At 42.7% G+C, this 17,987-nt stretch overlaps 1 protein-coding gene across 1 annotated transcript in view; it reads left to right on the top strand.

Moving 5' to 3' along the window:
- The window catches only part of LOC147898788 (uncharacterized), a 54,028-nt gene extending 36,918 nt beyond the window's left edge, over positions 1 to 17,110 (top strand). The window contains exon 4 of the mRNA XM_087378757.1: positions 16,177 to 17,110. Within this exon, the coding sequence (XP_087234883.1) occupies positions 16,177 to 16,749 (573 nt within the window). The 3' untranslated portion in view covers positions 16,750 to 17,110. The remainder of the gene's footprint in view (positions 1 to 16,176) is intronic.
- Positions 17,111 to 17,987: the final 877 nt, after the last annotated feature.

Below are 17,987 nucleotides of genomic sequence, written 5' to 3' on the forward strand. Positions count from 1 at the left end.
GGCACATCTTGCAGAAAACCATAGTTTGGTTCAGTTGTTTGGGAGTACATATGGGGCATTTTGTATATTGCAGACATTGCAATCATTGTGTAGTTTCAGAGCTACATTTGGAGCAAAAATTGCAGATTTTGTCTAAAATTTGGGGCTTTTTCGGACAGATCTGCAGATCTAGTCTGAAATTTGGGGCTTTTGTTCAAAAATTGCAGATTTGGGGCTTTTAGTAATTTTACCCCTTTCTGGTTGCAATTTCAAGCCACAAATTGGGGCTTTTGTGTTGGGAGAGCATTTTTTGGAGTATTCAGCTCATACTGCCTTTCTTGGAGTGTTTGAAGCACTTTTGGCAGATTTTGGAGAGTTTTTGATGCTTGGACAGATTTTTGACAGTGCAAGTACAGAAATCTAAGTTGCATTTACAGCCCGTGCTTGGCTGTGTTTTCTGGGAGTTGTGCATTTCATTCCCAGTAAGGGAATTCAGCTTTGTATCTGCTTCAATCTTTTTCTCAGAAATGGCCCATCAAAATCAGAATGAGTTCCAGTTCGGTGGTCTTTCACAAGAAGACAAGCTGGATGGTACCAACTACTCCCTCTGGAGTTTCATGGTACGTAATATTCTGATTTCTAGAAATTTATGGGTTTATGTCAATGGGGATGAGATCCGACCAGCAGATATTGCACCTGCTACCCCTCCTCAGCAAGGAGGTGGAAGAGGTCGTGCACAGGGTGTAGCTGCAGGACAAGTTGTTGGTGCAGCTACAGTCACTACTCCAGAGCAGAAGAGATGGGATTCACGGGATGCCTTAGCTTTGTCATGTATCTCTCTTTCAGTGAAAAGATCTATCATTCCGCATATCCGGTCGTGTAAGACCTCCAGGGCAGCGTGGGATATCTTGGAAAGCATGTATGCAGCTCGGAATGATGCAAGGGTATGTTTCTTGAAAAGAGAGTTGAGCAATACACATATGGAGGAGGGTGACTCCATGTCAGTCCACCTCACAAAGCTACAGGATCTCAGAGAGCAATTGTTAAACATAGATGAAATTATTCCTGATTCAGAGATGATTACAACCACTCTGAATTCTCTTCCTGAGTCTTATCTCAGCTTTCACACTTCGCTGAACTTATCATTGAGGGGGGGTGCAAATCCCCTCACTTTTCATGAGTTGATAGGACTTCTGCTTCAGTAAGAGCAGACCAGTTTAAATTTGGCTTCACGTGCAGGTGAACAAGCCATGCTCTCAAAATTTAAATAAAAAACAAAGGGACAGGCAAAGACATCAGTAAATCAGCCTTCCAGTGGGTCAGGACAGCCTTCACAAAAGGCTAAAAATGATGCAAGTAAGCCCAAAAAGAAGGGTTTTTGTCACTACTGCAAAAAGCCAGGTCATCACATAGCAGAATGCAAGAAAAGGCTTGCAAAAGAAAAGAAAAACAGCTCAGGTATGGCTGTTTCAGATTCAGCCCCTCATGCATCTGACAGTGGGGATGCTGCAGCCAACTTTGTTGGACAGGATTATGCCTTTTTATCTTGCATTTCAGATTCTAGGTTGGCTGTTCTAGATGCTCGGGATAGTACAGCCTCTTGCAGTGATGATACAACACATGGTATTTTGACAGCGGTGCATCCAAGCACATCACTTCTAGGAAGTGTCTTTTTACTTCCTTGCATCCACCTCCCGTTGGTAAGAAAGTCACTTGTGCCAACAACTCATCATATTCAGTACGTGGCACAGGAGAGGTTGAGCTCACTGCCATTGATGGCTCAATTTTCAGACTTTCAGATGTCTTATATGTGCCTGGCATAACCAAAAATCTCCTTTCAGTGTCCACTCTTAACAGAGGAGGATTTCAGGTCATCTTTGAGGATGACAAATGTGCTGTTAGAGACAGGGAAGCTGACTATGCCTTAAGGTTATCTGGTACTCTGCTGCGTGGGCTTTTTCAGCTTGATATTTTTGAGAAAAGAGCAGCCCATGCTCTGGCAGTTTCTACCCCTACAGCTGCCATGCAAAATGCAGAATTATGGCATGCCAGATATGGCCACATGCATTACAACAGCTTGATGACACTTCAGAAGTTTTCAATGGTTGATGCATTGCCACCTCTTGAGATACCTCCTCCACATGCCTATGAAGGGTGCATTTTAGGTAGATTCCCCTTCAAGAAGGATGGTTCAGTTAAAGCTGTCCGCAAATTGCAGCTTATACACAGTGATGTGTGTGGTCCCATGAGGACTCCGTCGTTGGGTGGTCATCTCTACTTCATTTATTGATAACTACTCCAATTTTACTTGGGTTTATGGGCTGAAAAAGAAATCTGAAGTGTTCACGGTGTTTAAACACTTTTCAGCCATGGTTGAAAATGAAACCGACTCAAGATACAGACATTGGGCACGGATAGAGGTGGGGAATACCTATCTGCAGAATTTGATGCTTTTCTCAAGGGCAAGGGTATTGTGCATCAGCTCACAGTCAGGCTGACCCCTCAGCAAAATGGCAAAGTTGAGAGGAAAAATAGAACCCTCATGGAGATGGACAGATGTATGCTGAAAAGCAAACACATGCCTCATAAATTCTGGCTAGAGGGTTTGATGTGTGCCAATTACATTTTGAACAGGGCTCCCACTAAGGCTTTAAAAACAAAAACTCCTTTTGAGGTCTGGAATGACAAGAAGCCTTCAGTGGATCACTTCCGCGTCTTTGGATGCCTTGCTTATGCACATGTGCCAGTTGAATTTAGACACAAATTGTCAGATAAAGCCATCAAATGCATATTTGTTGGATACAGTGCAGAAAGCAAGGGGTACCGTCTCTACAATCCTGCTACACGCAAAATCATAGTAAGTAGAGATGTGATATTTTCTGAAAATTCAGCTCACACTCAGGCTGAATTTCAAATGCCTTCGTCTTCAGAGGATGTCTTTGAGGGGTTGCTACCCATTGCTTTGGGTTCCCCCGCTGATTTTTCTGATCCAAATCAGAATTTACAGCAACCTCCAGATGCTTCAGTTCCACCACAGGATGTCTTGCCCCCTCCACAGGCAGTGGAACAGGTGGTGCAGCAAGAAATTGCAGACATACATGCAGCAAAAACAGTCCCAAACTGGCTGTTACAGACTCTCAGGGAGAGTAAACTTGATGCTCCGTTATCTAGCAGGACTCGCAGTGCAGCAAGGTAGATGGAAGGTGCTAATTCAGTGGAATCAGCATATGCAGGTACTCTCCTTGATGAGGAGGAGCCTGCCACATTTGAAGAGGCAAAGGATAATGTGCATTGGATGAATGCCATGCACGATGAGTTGCAGTCCATTGCAAAAAATCAGACTTGGGATGTTGTGGACTTGCCACAGGGTAAACATGCCATTGGCACACGATGGGTATTTAAAGTCAAACGGAAGCGAGATGGCTCCATTGACAGATATAAGGCCAGGCTGGTTGCTAAAGGCTATGCTCAGAAAAAGGGCATAGATTATGAGGAGACATTTGCTCCTACATCCCGGATGACCACCATCCGATCAGTAATTGCAATGGCTGCACATTTTGAGTGGAATGTTCATAAGTTGGACATAAAAACAGCCTTCTTAAATGGGGACTTGTTGGAAGAGGTGTATGTCAAACCACCTCCGGCTTTGAAATTACAGCAAATGCACTTCAAGTATGCAAGCTCAACAAAGCTTTATATGGGCTGAAACAGGCCCCTCGTGCATGGTATGCCAAGATACATGCCTTTTTGACCAGCAAGGGGCTGCACAATAGTCCTACTGAGAGCACCCTCTACATCAAGATGGATGGGGGGGAAATATTACTCATCCTTCTTTATGTCGATGACTTACTGCTCATACAGTCCAATGAAGAAAAAATTGCAGATTTCAAAGCTGATTTGCAGACCAACTTTGACATGTCAGATTTGGGGCTGCTTCACTTTTATTTGGGGATCTAGTTCTCTATGAGAGACGTGGCACTGTTATGTCTCAGTCCAAGTATGTTCAGAAACTCTTGGACAAATTTAACATGCAAGAGTGTAAGCCCATAGCCACTCCTATGGAGCCGGGGCTGAAACTCACAATGCATGATGCAAGAGAATCAGTTGATGCCACACTTTACAGTCAGGTTGTTGGATGCCTCATATATCTCTGCAACACTAGACCTGATATTCAGTTTGCAGTATCTCAGGTGAGCAGGTACATGCACAGCCCAAAAACTATGCATTGGCAGGCAGTTAAGCGCATCTTCCGTTATTTGCAGGGCACAAAGTCTTTTGGGCTTACTATTTCCCAGGGGGGGTGACTTGCAGATGCATGCCTACAGTGATTCAGATTGGGCTGGTGATTATGACACTAGGCAGTCCACTAGTGGCAATTGTTTCTTTTTGGGTAAATCTTGCATTTCATGGTTGAGCAAGAAACAATCTACAGTGGCTACCTCATCATGTGAAACTGAGTACAGGGCAGCTTTCACAACAACAGTTGAATGTGTCTGGCTGCGACGTCTATTTGCTGATCTTCATCTGTCTTTGGAGGGTCCCTCTCCAAGTCTCACTGATAGTCAGAGTGCCATTGCAGTGGCAAAGAATCCAGTGTTTCATGCTCGCACGAAACACATCGAGGTTCATTATCACTACGTCAGAGAGAAGTTGCATGCAGGAGAGATCAGTATGATCTTTGTGTCCACACATGACAACGTTGCAGATATTTTCACCAAAGCACTACCACGTGAAAAGTTTGAGGCATTTCGCATTGCCCTGAACTTATATCCGTTTGGTGATTGATCAGCCTTGTACATGACATTGGCACTGCAGGGGGGTGTTAGAATTATAGATATAATTCAGCAGTGACCAATGTAATATAATAAGCTAGTTAGGGGCACTTTTTCCTCTTTAAGAGGTTTTTCCCCCTAACCGCAGTTAGTTCACTAACTATGGTTAGTGACTACTAAGGTTTTGTCACTAGGACAAAACCTTATCTTTCTTTCATTGTGTTGTACTACACACTCTTCTATTGCAACTAAGCTTTCAGCTTCCAAGCTTCCAGCTCTCACTCTCTCTTGCTCTCTTTCACTCACTCTCTACTCACAGGAAGTGGTCCCACGAAGTCCATACCTATGTCCTGGGAAGGACTGTCGGGTATTGGCAATGAGCTGTATACATCCTTCCACTTCTTTGGCCATTAGAAATAGCGCTTTTACTTCTCCAAAGTACCATTGATACCTTGATGACCACCTGTGAGGGTGTCATGGGCATCATGAAGAAGTAATTGCCATTCGTCTTTGAGTACACATAATCTTTTCTTATAGAAAAGCCAACAGTCCTCTACCGAGTAATGGCCTAGAGCAATGGTCGTGGCTAATTGATAATGTGTGCCAAACTCTGTTGAATCCGCGTACTGTGCCTTCATACTTTCAAGGTCCTTTTCTTGGATTTCAAGCACAGTGGCCTTCTTAATGGTCTGGACTGAGCCTTTTCGACTGAGAGTGTTGGCAACGGGGTTGTTTTTGCCGGGGACATACTCGATGATTCCCTCAAACTGCTGGAATATCTGGCTCCACGGTTGCTACCGATCACTCCATTGTGAACTAGGCATTGTGTGAAGCCATTTAACGGCTTGGTGATCTGTCTTGACCGTGAAAGTCCATTCGTAGAGCAAAGGCTTCCAATGTTTTAATACTTGGATGACACCGAGGAGCTCTCTATCATAAACTGAATAGTTCTTTTTGGAATTGTTGAGCTTTCTGCCGTAATATGTCACAGACCTATCCTCTTGCTATAAAATTGCCCCGATGGCGACAGGGCTAGCGCCTGTGATTACTAGAAATTGATCATCCTAAGAGGCGATCTTCATAGCTGGTGCTGTTGTGGTTGTCACAGTTTGGGACTTCTCTGAAGAAAATAAAGAGTAATCTTTATTAGAATCGACTTTGGTCAAAGAATGGTGAAGTTGATTAACCAAGAATAAGTTTTATTGTTTTACTTTTGACTTGCGTTGGTAAAAGGAGAATTGTGGGATGCCCACAAGGGACTAGAAATAGTCCAAGAACTGGGAATGCATGCATTTCGCTAGCCTCTAATGGGTTAAAGTGTTGGAATTTGTTTGTGCCATGTGGAGGACCTAAGAGAGTGCAAAAAGGACCCAACAGTGGCTCAAAAAGTAAAGACAAGGGGGCACCTCATTAAAAGGAGGGCCCACAAGATTAAAAGGCGCCCAAAAGCTCCAGAGTACCAGAGTTAGAAGGAAAAAGACTAAAAGCTTGGCTTTTGTAAAAGTAGCGTTTAGAAAGTAGGTCCTAGCTTTTTGCTAGGCCAAGAGTATAAAAGAAGGCCCTAGGCCTCCTAGATTCATTCAGAATTGTACTAAGTTCTATGCTCTTTCAAGAGCCAGGTGTACAAAGATTATTTTTATTGTAAGAAAGATCTTGGGGGGGGGTCTAGTCCTTATTTATGGGCCCTAGTGCTGTGTCTTGCTCCTTACCCTTCTCTCCCAGCACTCTACCATAGCTCCAACATGTATCTCAAGAAGTGTGCGGATTTTCCAGCGTCAGGTTACAGTGGTATCAGAGGGTGGTTTTGCTACTTTCCTTGGTAGCAACGCTCCGCAGACCTTGGTAAAGACGTCCGACATGCGCATATCGGGAGACCTTGAAAATCGCACCGATTGCAGGCACATATCAAAAATCCCGCAGATGAAACATTTTAAGGCGGCAGGCAAAGCAGACGGAATACATACGTGCAGGCGTAGGCAGACGGAACACCATCATCCACAGGCGCGGGCAAACAGACCAGTCGGACGGTTTGCGAAAAGGATGGAGCATCATCCGCAGGTGGGTTCACGGACCAATGGAACTCATTGCAAGCTTGCAGACGTGGGTTTTGCAGAAACATGCGTATAGCTTCTATATTTTTATTATATTTTGGCCCATACCCTAGTCTAGTGGTTGAACCATACAACCAAGAGCCACACCCATCTTGTGAACCGTCCGTGTACAACAAGAAGAATAACCAGATGGCTCCTCTTGCTTCAAGAATTCAACTTCAAAATAGTGGTCCGCAAACGTGCCCAACACTACATTGCAGATCACATGTCTCGTGTCAAGTCAGGAGAAGAAGCCACTGGAGTAGAAGACGACTTATCAGATGCCACACTATTTCAAATAGATGCTGTTCCAGAATCGTGTGGAGATATCATTGGGTACTTGATGGCAGGAAGAGAAGACGAAGCTCCGAGATTTGATGCATTCAGCCTTCGTGGTTGAATTGTTAAGGGAAGACCTCCTTCACACTATGGCAGAAAAAGGAAAGGGTGTGGATACTAGCAAGAGGGTTGTGGCACCAACCCAAGGTTTAAAGAGTTTTCAGCCTCAAAAGTCGAGGGGCCCATTCAAGCCCTTCAAAGGGAAGTCAAAGTTTACTCTTGAACAGATTGAAACCTTCCGAAAGGAGAGTAAGTGTTTCCACTGTGGATTAGAAGGGCATATGGCTGCCTAGTGCCCCGAAAGCCCTGTGGGTCCAAGGGAGCAGAAAACACCAAGAGAACTGCCAAAGCTTGTGGCGGGAGGAGTCCCAGATATGTTGGGCAGAACCACAGAACCAGGAAACCAAGAACTTTAAAAAAGGAAACCAAGAACTTTGCCTCGCGCGGGGTAAAGTAAGAGATCAAAATGCCTTAATTCTTTTTATCTTTGGATGCAAAGCATGTTTTTGAAGGGGATCCAATCAAAGTCACACGTTTGATTGGAAAGCTCAGAATTCATGTAGAGGACTATGTAGACCACGAAGAGTTTTATGTTTCACCACTCAAGCATTATGATGCTATTTTGGGTATGCCGTGGTTCCATAGAAAGGAGATAGTTCTTAATTCTAAAGCAAGAATAAGCAACACAAGATTTTGGCCAAGGGAAATGGCGAGACCATTCCAGCTGTGTCAAGTGTTTCCATTGCTAAATCATTAAAGTCTGCAATTTCAGTTCCTAGAATCTTTCAAAGTGGGAATAAGTCCTTCAGAAAAAGAAAAATCTTAGTTCCTAGAATCTTTCAAAGATTGTTTTTCCGATTCTCTACCAGGAGAGCTTCCTCCAGAATGACTTGAAGATCATGTTATAGAGCTCCTTCTAGGAAGTGAGCCCCTGAATCAACCACCTTATCATGTGAGCGGCGCTGCCCAGGCTGAAGAGATTATGGCACAGGTACAGGATTTTCTCTCCAAAGGACTTATCAGGGCCAGTTCCTCACCCTTTTGCTCACCAGTGCTCTTAGTTCAAAAGAAGGATGGCTCTTATCGTATGTGTGTGGATTATAGAGCTCTTAATAAAATGACAGCCAAGAACAGGTTTAATCCCTTGCATAGATGATATTTTGGACAGACTGAAAGGGGCCACGATTTTCAGCCGTATTGATTTAAAAAGTGGATATCATCAGATAAGGATCCACCCGCAAGATGTCCATAAGACAGCTTTTCGGATTTTATGAGTTTTTGGTGATGCCTTTTGCTCACCAATGCACTAGCCACTTTCAATCATATGATGGACAGAATTTTCAGATCCTACAAGCACTTAACAGGCACTTTCTTTGATGATATTTTGGTCTTTTCTAAGACAAAAGAAGAGCACAAAGAGCTCTTGGCTACTGTATTTCAGGAACTCAAAAATCGTAAACTTTATATTAATGCCAAAAAAAGTGAATTCTTTCTTGACGAGATTCATAACTTGGACACATTATTTCCGACGGGATTAGGATGGATCCAGCCAAGATTAAAGCTATACAAGAATAGCCAGAGCTCATCTCAGTACATGAAGTACATAGCTTTCTTGGGCTTTGTTCCTATTACAGACGCTTCATCCGACACTTTGCTGATATAGCAGCCCCCTTACATGACTTGACCAATAAAAATGTAGTTTTCAGGTGGGGAGAAGGACAAAGGACAGCTTTTAATGCTCTCAAAGAAAAGCTAACGACTGAGCCTATTCTCATTGTTCCAGATTTACAGAAACCGTTTGATGTGGAGTGCGATGCATGTGGAGAGTGTGTGGGAGCTGCCCTCCATCAAGAAGGTCTGGTTATAGCTTATGAAAGCAGGAGGCTGCGTGATGCCGACATGCTTTTGGGTGTTTATGAGAAAGAGATGCTAGAAGTTATTCATGCTTTAAATATTTGGAAGCTGACTTTACAGTCAAGACCGGCCACCAGAGTCTCAAGTATTTTTTGACTCAGACCAAGATCTCCAAAAAGCAAATGAAGTGGGCAAGTTTTCTGTCCATATTTCATTTTCAGATTTTTAATACCTCAGGAGCTCGGAACAGGGTTGTGGATGCTTTATCTAGAAGGTCTAAAGTGAATAATGTCACCATAGCATATCACCGAGACTTGGAGGCCATGAAAGAGCTTTATTTATAGGATCCATATTTCGGAGAGACCATGAGAAATATTCAGCTTGCGGTATCATTCAGCCAGTAGACATTGAAAGACGGATTTCTCATGAAAGATGATCATCTTTGGGTGACCCAAGACATGCGAGCCAAAATTTTGGAAGAATGTCATGCTCCTCCTTTATGTAGGACATCGAGGTATTTTGTCTACTACATAGGCCATTGAGAGATATTTCTTTTGGCCAAGGGATGCAAAAAGACATTCACAAGTTTGTAACTGAATGTCTTACGTGCCGAAAGGTAAAGTATGATAGGCACAAGACCCCATGACTTCTCATGCTGCTGCCCATACCGCAGGGACCATGGGAAAGCATCGCCATGGATTTCATCTTTGATCTTCCTAGATCCAGATACGGGAATGATGGGGTATGGACCATCATTGATAGGTTCAACAAGCAGTCCCATTTCATTCCAGTAAGAAAAACTATTAAGGCAGATCACATGGCCCGATTGTTTTTGGCACAGATCTTCAAGCACCATGGGATGCCTAAGTCGATTGTTAGTGATCGAGACCCCAGGATGACTAGTTTATTGTGGAAAGCATTATTTGATAATATGGGGACCAAGCTTCCTCAGTCAGACATACAATTTGAGAATGCCAATTCCACGGTATTGGATCTTCTCAACATGAAAAGCCCCATTCGAAGTTATTTATGGAAAGGTGATTCTACCACCTATCTTTAGAACAAAGGACGAGAGATTTGCAGCCGACCAGTATGTCCGAGACTTAGATACAACTTTCTTTCAAGTACGGATAGCAATTGAAAGATCTCAACAAAAGCAAAAGAAGGCAACAAACAAGCACCGGAGGAAGATAAATCTCCAAGAAGGAGACCGGGTCTTACTAAAGTTTTAAAAAGCATGACACAGAAAGATTAAAGGAAAAGAGAAAGTATACCCAAAGTTGTCTCCTAGGTATTATGGACCATTCAGAGTTAAGTGAGGCCATAAATGAAGTCGCTTTTCGACTAGAGTTGCTTGAGACTTTGAACATTCACAATGCTTTTCATGTGAGTCTTCTAAAGAAGTATTAAGGACCAGAACCCACAGAACCAATTCAAGAAGAGCCACTTGAGGCGGAAGAAATGGGAGGAGATCCTCCAACTAGAACAAATTGTATACCATACAGAGAAGAAAGGACCCAAATGCAAGGCTATCCATAGATACCTTGTCAAGTTTAAGAATTATTCGGCACTTGATGCCAAGTGGGTAGATTAGGAATTTTTCTTAGAGTATCCTCAAGTTTTACAGTTGTATCAAGAAGCTTTTCACTTGAGGACAACTGTTTAGAAGCCGAGGGGATGTCACCATTTGGGACTTCTCCTAAGAAAATAAAGAGTAATCTTTATTAGAATTGACTTAGGTCAAAGAATGGTGAAGTTGGTTAACCAAGAATAAGTTTTATTGTTTTACTTTTGCCCTGTATTGGTAAAAAGAGAACTGTGGGGATGCTCACAAGGGACTAGAAAGAGTCCAAGAACTAGGAATGCATGCATTTCGCTAACCTCTAATGGGTTAAAGTGTTGGAATTTGTTTGTGCCATGTGTAGGACCTAAGAGAGTGCAAAAAGGACCCAAGAGTGGGGAGACAAGTGTAAAAAGAAGGTCCCACAAGGCTCAAAAAGTAAAGACAAGGGGGCAAAAAGACTAAAAGCTTGGATTTTGTAAAAGTAGCTTTTAGAAAGCAGGCCCTAGCTTTTTGCTAGGCCAAGTTTAGAAAAGAAGGCCCTAAGCCTCCCAGATTCATTCAGAATTGTACTAAATTCTATGCTCTTTCAAGAGCCAGGTGTACAAAGATTATTCTATTGCAATAAAGACCTTCGAGGAGGTCTAGCCCTTATTTCTGGGCCCTAGTGCCGTGTCTTGCTTCTTACCCTTCTCTCCCAGCACTCTATCTAATTGCAACCGTAGAGGCTCTCACGGCGAAGATACTATCAGCAACTAGTACCTCGGGTGAAACAAAATGCAACACCAAGTGTCCTCTAGATACATGAGCGGGTCTGTACAAAAGGAATGGAAGTGCTAACTCCCCCCTTGTGCATCAGGTAATGCTACAGACACCTGGCGCAGCGCTGTACCTGAATGAGTGCCACACAAAGTGGGCTCCAACTGGAAAGCCTCAAGGTAAATCTATAACACATGAGGAGTATCTGCTAACTTGTCCTCGTCCAACCACTTCACATGCAATGATGAATAATTACAAAATTTCACCAAGTAGCGTCTTGCAACTTTACCTCTTACCTTCCTTTCCCTATGTGCTAGAATCTGCTTGGGTACAAGGATCTCATCCATATCTTCCACCTCTGGATGCATCTCTGAGGGCAGATCCGTAGGCACATCACCTTGAAAAGACTTAAGGAGGCTCACATGAAAAGCATTTTGAATTTTCCAATGGTAAAGCAACTGTAAGCGAAATGCTACATCATTAATCGACTCAGTTACCTTAAAGGCCCATAGTACCTCATACTCAACTCAGGGAATAGCTGAGTATGACCTTGTGTACTTTTCAGCCTTGCTTTATGAAAATACAGCAAAACATAATCACCTTCCTTGATGACAACGTCACGCCTGTGCTTGTCTGCTGCCTTTTTCTGCTTCTTTTGTGACTTCTGCAATGCTTGTTTCACCCTCTTATAAGCTATGTCCAAGCTCTCCACATACTTATTAGCCTCAAAAATTTTATCTTTCGTCTGCAAGATGGGTGGAATCTTATGTCGGCCTTCCACTATCTCAAATGGAGCTTTACCTGTGGAAGAATGTACCATGTTATTGTATGCATACTCCACCAATGGTAAAAACTTCTCCCACTGTGACTGGTGCTCCAAAACATAGCATTTCAGCAAATCTAGAACTGTGGAATTAGCCTCCTCCAATTGCCCATTGGTCTGTGAATGAAAAGCAGAAGAGAATAGGAGAGTAGTGCCCATATTCTCAAAAAGTCTCTGCCAAAACAAGCTAGTCATGCGTGGGTCTCTATCATTCACAATGGACTTTGGCATACCATGATACTTGAAGATATTGTGCATAAATAACTTCGCCATGTGATCTACCCCAATCTTCTTTTGTACAGGAATGAAGTGCGCCTGCTTGAAGCGATCAATGATCATCCATATTCCATCATTACCTGTAGGAGTCTTTCACAAATCAAAAATAAAATCCATGGCTATGCTCTCCCATGGTACATTGGGTAGGACGTAATAGTCCAGGAGTCGTCCTGCGATCATACTTCACCTTCTGACAGGTTATGCATGTGCGAACATGCTTCTCAACATCTCGACGCAGCGTAGGCCAATAAAAGAAAAGCTCTACTGCCTTGACTGTGGCATCAATACCATGATGTCCTCCATATGGTGGATCATGACATTCACTCATAACCTTCTGCCTTAGCTCCTTAGTTACACATAGCCTGCCATGCATCATAATAAACCCATCCTTTAATGCTCGTGCCTCTGTCCATTATTAAGCTGGTCATATATTTCAGCAAATTGCTCATCTTCTGCATAGTAATCCTTCATTACGTCCAATTCATTGTGATAAGCAATTGTCACAGCTGAAACTTGTGGCTTCCTGGACAAAGAATCTGCAAGCACATTCTTCTTGCCTTTAACATGTACAATCTGAAAATGAAACATTTGTAGGCCATCTTCTGGTGGTTCTAGTGATGCCCTATAGGCCATGGTATGTGCCTTGTAGGCATAAATGTAGGCACTTGTAGTGTTAGTGCCTTTTAGGCCACATAGGACACTTAGTCCTATGTGACACCTAGGATACTTAGTCCTAGGTCTAGGTACAAGTACCTTGTACTTCTATTTTTCATTATCCAAGATGTGACGTGATAGACTCTATCGACTCTTTGCAACCTGCACTCTCTCTTTGCCTATCGATCCTACAGTGGTATCAGAGCCACGTTAATACTTGCTTCCTGCTCCTGGACTCGCACCAGCTCCCTTCAGCCTACTTGCTCCTCCACCCGTACAGTCCGTACGATTGTACGAACCCACGTACAAACAAGCTTGCAATCAAGATTCCGGCCGTACGGAACAAGAAGTACCTGCTAGAGCCGTACGCTCTTCTCCGTACCTGTGCTTTCGTACACCAAACGTCCGCACGGCAGAAGTACTGCGCCATACACCTTTTGTACAGCCGTATAGAAGGTATCGTACTTGCTTCAATACTTCCGTACTTGAGTTCAATACATCATAAGTGTGCGTATATTGTCCGTACTATTCCGTACATCGTACATACGCTGTGCACCGTACATTGGAGCTGCTCCATACAACCGTACATAGGAGTTGTCCGTGCAGCGTACCCGTTTTGCACGTTACCGTACAGGGGTCCGTACTGCTCTCGGTACAGGCAGCATATCTGTCCCGTACTGTGTTTCCGTACAGTTGTACATCTTGCATCCGTACAGCCGTACATTGGATTCCGTACTGTTCCGTACGTCTATTCAGTACCTGTGCCGTACGTTGTACTTGCTTTGGGATTTGGTTCAGGACAGTCACTTTGTGCCACGCCATCACTCAAGTCAACAAAATTTGGGGTTTTTTTGTGTTGGGAGCTCAATTTCAACTGGTGTTTGGGACAATAACTCATACTTTTGCAGCTTCAAGCCTTGAGGCTATACATTGAGTCACATTTGCAGGACATTGAGTCAAATTTTCAGACATTGAGTCACTTTTGCAGGACATTGAGTCAGATTTGCATACATTGGTTCACATTTGCAAAAATGTCAGCAAAATTTGGGGCTTTTCTGCATTTGCCCTCTTTTTGGCCCATTTGCCCTCATTAAATTTGGGGCTTTTGCCTGATTTGCTGTTTTTGCAGTGAACATTGCCTGCCACAGTCACATTTGGGTCAGATCTGCATTTGCCCTTTGATTTGGGTCAGAAATTTGCAGATATTTGCTGTCATTTTTGGACAGCCAGCTTTTTGCAGTGATAGCCTTGAGGCTTTTGGGTTTTCAGGTCTTTTTCAGGGTATCACATTTGCTATGACGAGGTGGTGCCAAATTCACAGCTTGTTAGTACCACATTGAATGGACTGCCAGATGCATGTCAAGGGTTTGCTACAACCCTTCGATTAGTGGCCATGGTTAATCCAAACCACTATTCTTATGATCAGCTAGTTACTTTGCTTTTGCAGGAAGAGCAAAGTAGAGCTAATAGACAAGCTAGTATTCCTGATCATGCATTTGCTTCACAGTAGACAGGAAGAGGCAAGGCTTCCAAGCCTATGGGCAAGCCAAAATCTGTGCATAGCAGCTGCAATTCCTCCCATGCATCTAAAAATACAGCAGATAAGGCAAAGAAGAAAAGATGCAACTATTGTCGCAAGCCTGGACATGACATTTCAAAATGTAGGAAGCGCATTGCTTCAGAGAAAAAGAAAGCATGATTGACACTTAATGCCTCTCATGCTATTAAATCCCATGAGCCAAAAGATGCTTCACATGCATATGCTCTTCAGGATGATTGGGCATGGGCTGTCCATTGCTCATTTGATCCATCCAAAGCTGATGCATTCTTTACTACTAATGATGCTCAGTCCTGGTACTTTGATAGTGGTGCTTCCTGATCAGCTAGTTACTTTGCTTCCTGATCAGCTAGTTACTTTGCTTTTGCAGGAAGAGCAAAGTAGAGCTAATAGACAAGCCAGTATTCCTGATCATGCATTTGCTTCACAGTAGACAGGAAGAGGCAAGGCTTCCAAGCCTATGGGCAAGCCAAAATCTGTGAATAGCAGCTGCAATTCCTCCCATGCATCTAAAAATACAGCAGATAAGGCAAAGAAGAAAAGATGCAACTATTGTCGCAAGCTTGGACATGACATTTCAAAATGTAGGAAGCGCATTGCTTCAGAGAAAAAGAAAGCATGATTGACACTTAATGCCTCTCATGCTATTGAATCCCATGAGCCAAAAGATGCTTCACATGCATATGCTATTCAGGATGATTGGGCATGGGCTGTCCATTGCTCATTTGATCCATCCAAAGCTGATGCATTCTTTACTACTAAGGATTATACGTGTCATGATTACAATATGGGAGAAAGGACTGCAGTCGCAAGCTGATTGCCTTTGCCAAGATCATATACGCAGTGCCTAAGAAAGTAATGGGCCTCCATTGGATAACTGAAATTTTGGACACCCCCTTTGGGATAAGATGAATGAAATCCTCTGCAAGTTGCCCTTGCGAAGAGCATCCCAGATTGGTGAAAGGTTGTATCAAGTAGAATAGGTGAAGGCTGAAGCATCTATAGCAATCACGTTCATGCATCTCCTCATCTTTACCAAATTCTGTTTTTGAAAATCCAAAACCCATTGGAAAACAATTGAATGTTTGCAAATGCACCCTTTCCAAGCATCTGACAAGCGTGGCACTTAATGAGTGTCTTCAATTATTTTGACTGACAAAGATGGTCATTCCTTCAGAAGACACCTTCTGTGCATTGCCCGCGCTTCTTTCCCCCCCCCCACCCCCTCTCTCTGGTAGTCTAACTGCATCTGGGTAAAGTTGATCAGCCACATTCCCTGGTTAGTTTCTTTGAAGCCCAGATGCCATCTGTGCATTTTAAATAATCTATGCGTACAATGATCATAGGCTAAGCTATATTGCCGTCCTTTTATACCTTTGGCATACTGTTAAAATTTCCTGTATTTCCTTGCTTCATTTTTAATGCACTGCTGTATACAATCTTTCAGTATTGCTGCTGGATCTTCGTTGTCCGTGTCTGGATTGGGACTGAATTTCAGTATTTTCATGCAGCATCTCGAGGTGGAAGAAAGTAGTGGACATGAGGAAGGTGGAAACAATGATAATGACAATGTTGTCTTGAGTACGCTGGCTACAAAAAAGAAGGGATCCATTTTTTCAGTTGAAGGATGGAAAAAAATTGCAACAGATGATTTGGATGCAAAGAATGTTTTGTCTAGCCAAGAAGTTTCTGAAAGGCCATATCTGGAAGGGTTCTCTTCCATAGTTGGTACTAAGAAAGATGACATTTTCAAGCATGACAGTCAAGGCAATGGGGAACCATACCTCAGTATGCCTGCTTCTGCATGTGATGGGAGTGGAAAAAATCTGGAAATTCCAGAACCAGCAGAGAATGTTGTTGAAGACATGCTGGGCCTTTTCTTTGGGCCTTCATTGAGTAAAGCAGTAAATTCTAAAACGGAATGTACACAAGCGATTGCAGCGGATGTGACAAGTAGCTTGATCCTTTCGGAACCCAGTATATCAGAAGTGGATCTACCTAAAAGTATTGATCCTGTGCCTAAGCCTAAGAAGAAAGGAAGTCTCAAAGATAAAGTGATGATGTTTCTAGGTGACTCAAGTTAACGTCTGAGTTCCCCATCTTGTATAGTTTTAATTTCACAGTTATATTAGGTTACCGCAAATTGTGCAATTGAGTACTTATCCTTCTGGGCTGAATTCCTGTACTATGGGTTCCTACTGGGTTCAAAGTGTGCAGCAGCACACTATGCTTTAAACTATACTTACCTCCTACTCTGTTCTATCCTTCTTATTCTTCTTCTTACATGCAGTCATGCAAGTGCACACCTTGTGCACCATACACGTGTGTGCATGCATGAGTCTTTTCTTTTGGACTATCAAATACAAGTATCTAAAGATACGGTCCTAACAACTTTTGCTTCTGCAATATCTTATGTATCAGGTTCTTCCTTATGGTGTACGGGTTTATAATATGAAGAGAAAATATTATTTTGTAAATTATCAGTGGATATTCACTTTTTCAGCTTGTGCATAGTTCTCTCATGAAAGCTACTTGAGAGTTAATTTTAAAATTTGGATTTGGAGTAATAAATTTTTTTGAAAAACAAACCTCAAAGGTGGCAAATGAAAAGGTGTGTTTGAAAGCATACTTCATTCTCGCATATATGCAAATGTTTGCACAAAAGGTGCACACATGCATTCCTTTGGATACGCACTTGCACGCATTCTCACACACGTGGAGTTGGGTCTTTTTTTGGTGCTAAAAGATTAAATATCACCATTGGAACCTATTCTTAACAAGTATCACATGACGATTGGGCAATTTGGTTACACTTTAAATTCAAAGAAAATGCATAACTATTTAGCAAGTATGTCTAAAACTTGCATAATCAACCATTTTATCTAGCAAATTACCTTATGCTTATGCTCTCTCTCTCTCTCTCTCTCTCTCTCTCTCTCTCTCTCTCTCTCTCTCTCTCTCTCTCTCTCTCTCATGCATGCACGCATGTGCAAGCGTACGTGCGCTTACATGCGCATGATCCTAACCAAGTGGTTTGCTTCACATGTTTGGTGAATGATAATATGTTCCTTGTATTTTCATTTGGTGATTCTTTCACTTCCTTACTGATGTTTTAGCTAGAAACAACCCTAGCTCAAGAGATCCCTTGGGTGAGTGAGTGTGATGCCCTATCACACTCACTCACATAAATTATGGTCTTGCCTTCTTATGGATAGATTTATCTTATGACCTCTCTAAAGTCCATAGTCTTCGAATCTTAAGGAGTGCCGTATAGGACCTTGAAGTTGACTTTTGATAGGATTGCACCATTTGTAATTTAGGT

The sequence above is a fragment of the Dipteris shenzhenensis genome, chromosome 9, assembly GCF_047967505.1.
Source record: "Dipteris shenzhenensis isolate YYH24624 ecotype China chromosome 9, Dip_SZ_1.0, whole genome shotgun sequence".
NCBI lineage: Eukaryota > Viridiplantae > Streptophyta > Polypodiopsida > Gleicheniales > Dipteridaceae > Dipteris > Dipteris shenzhenensis.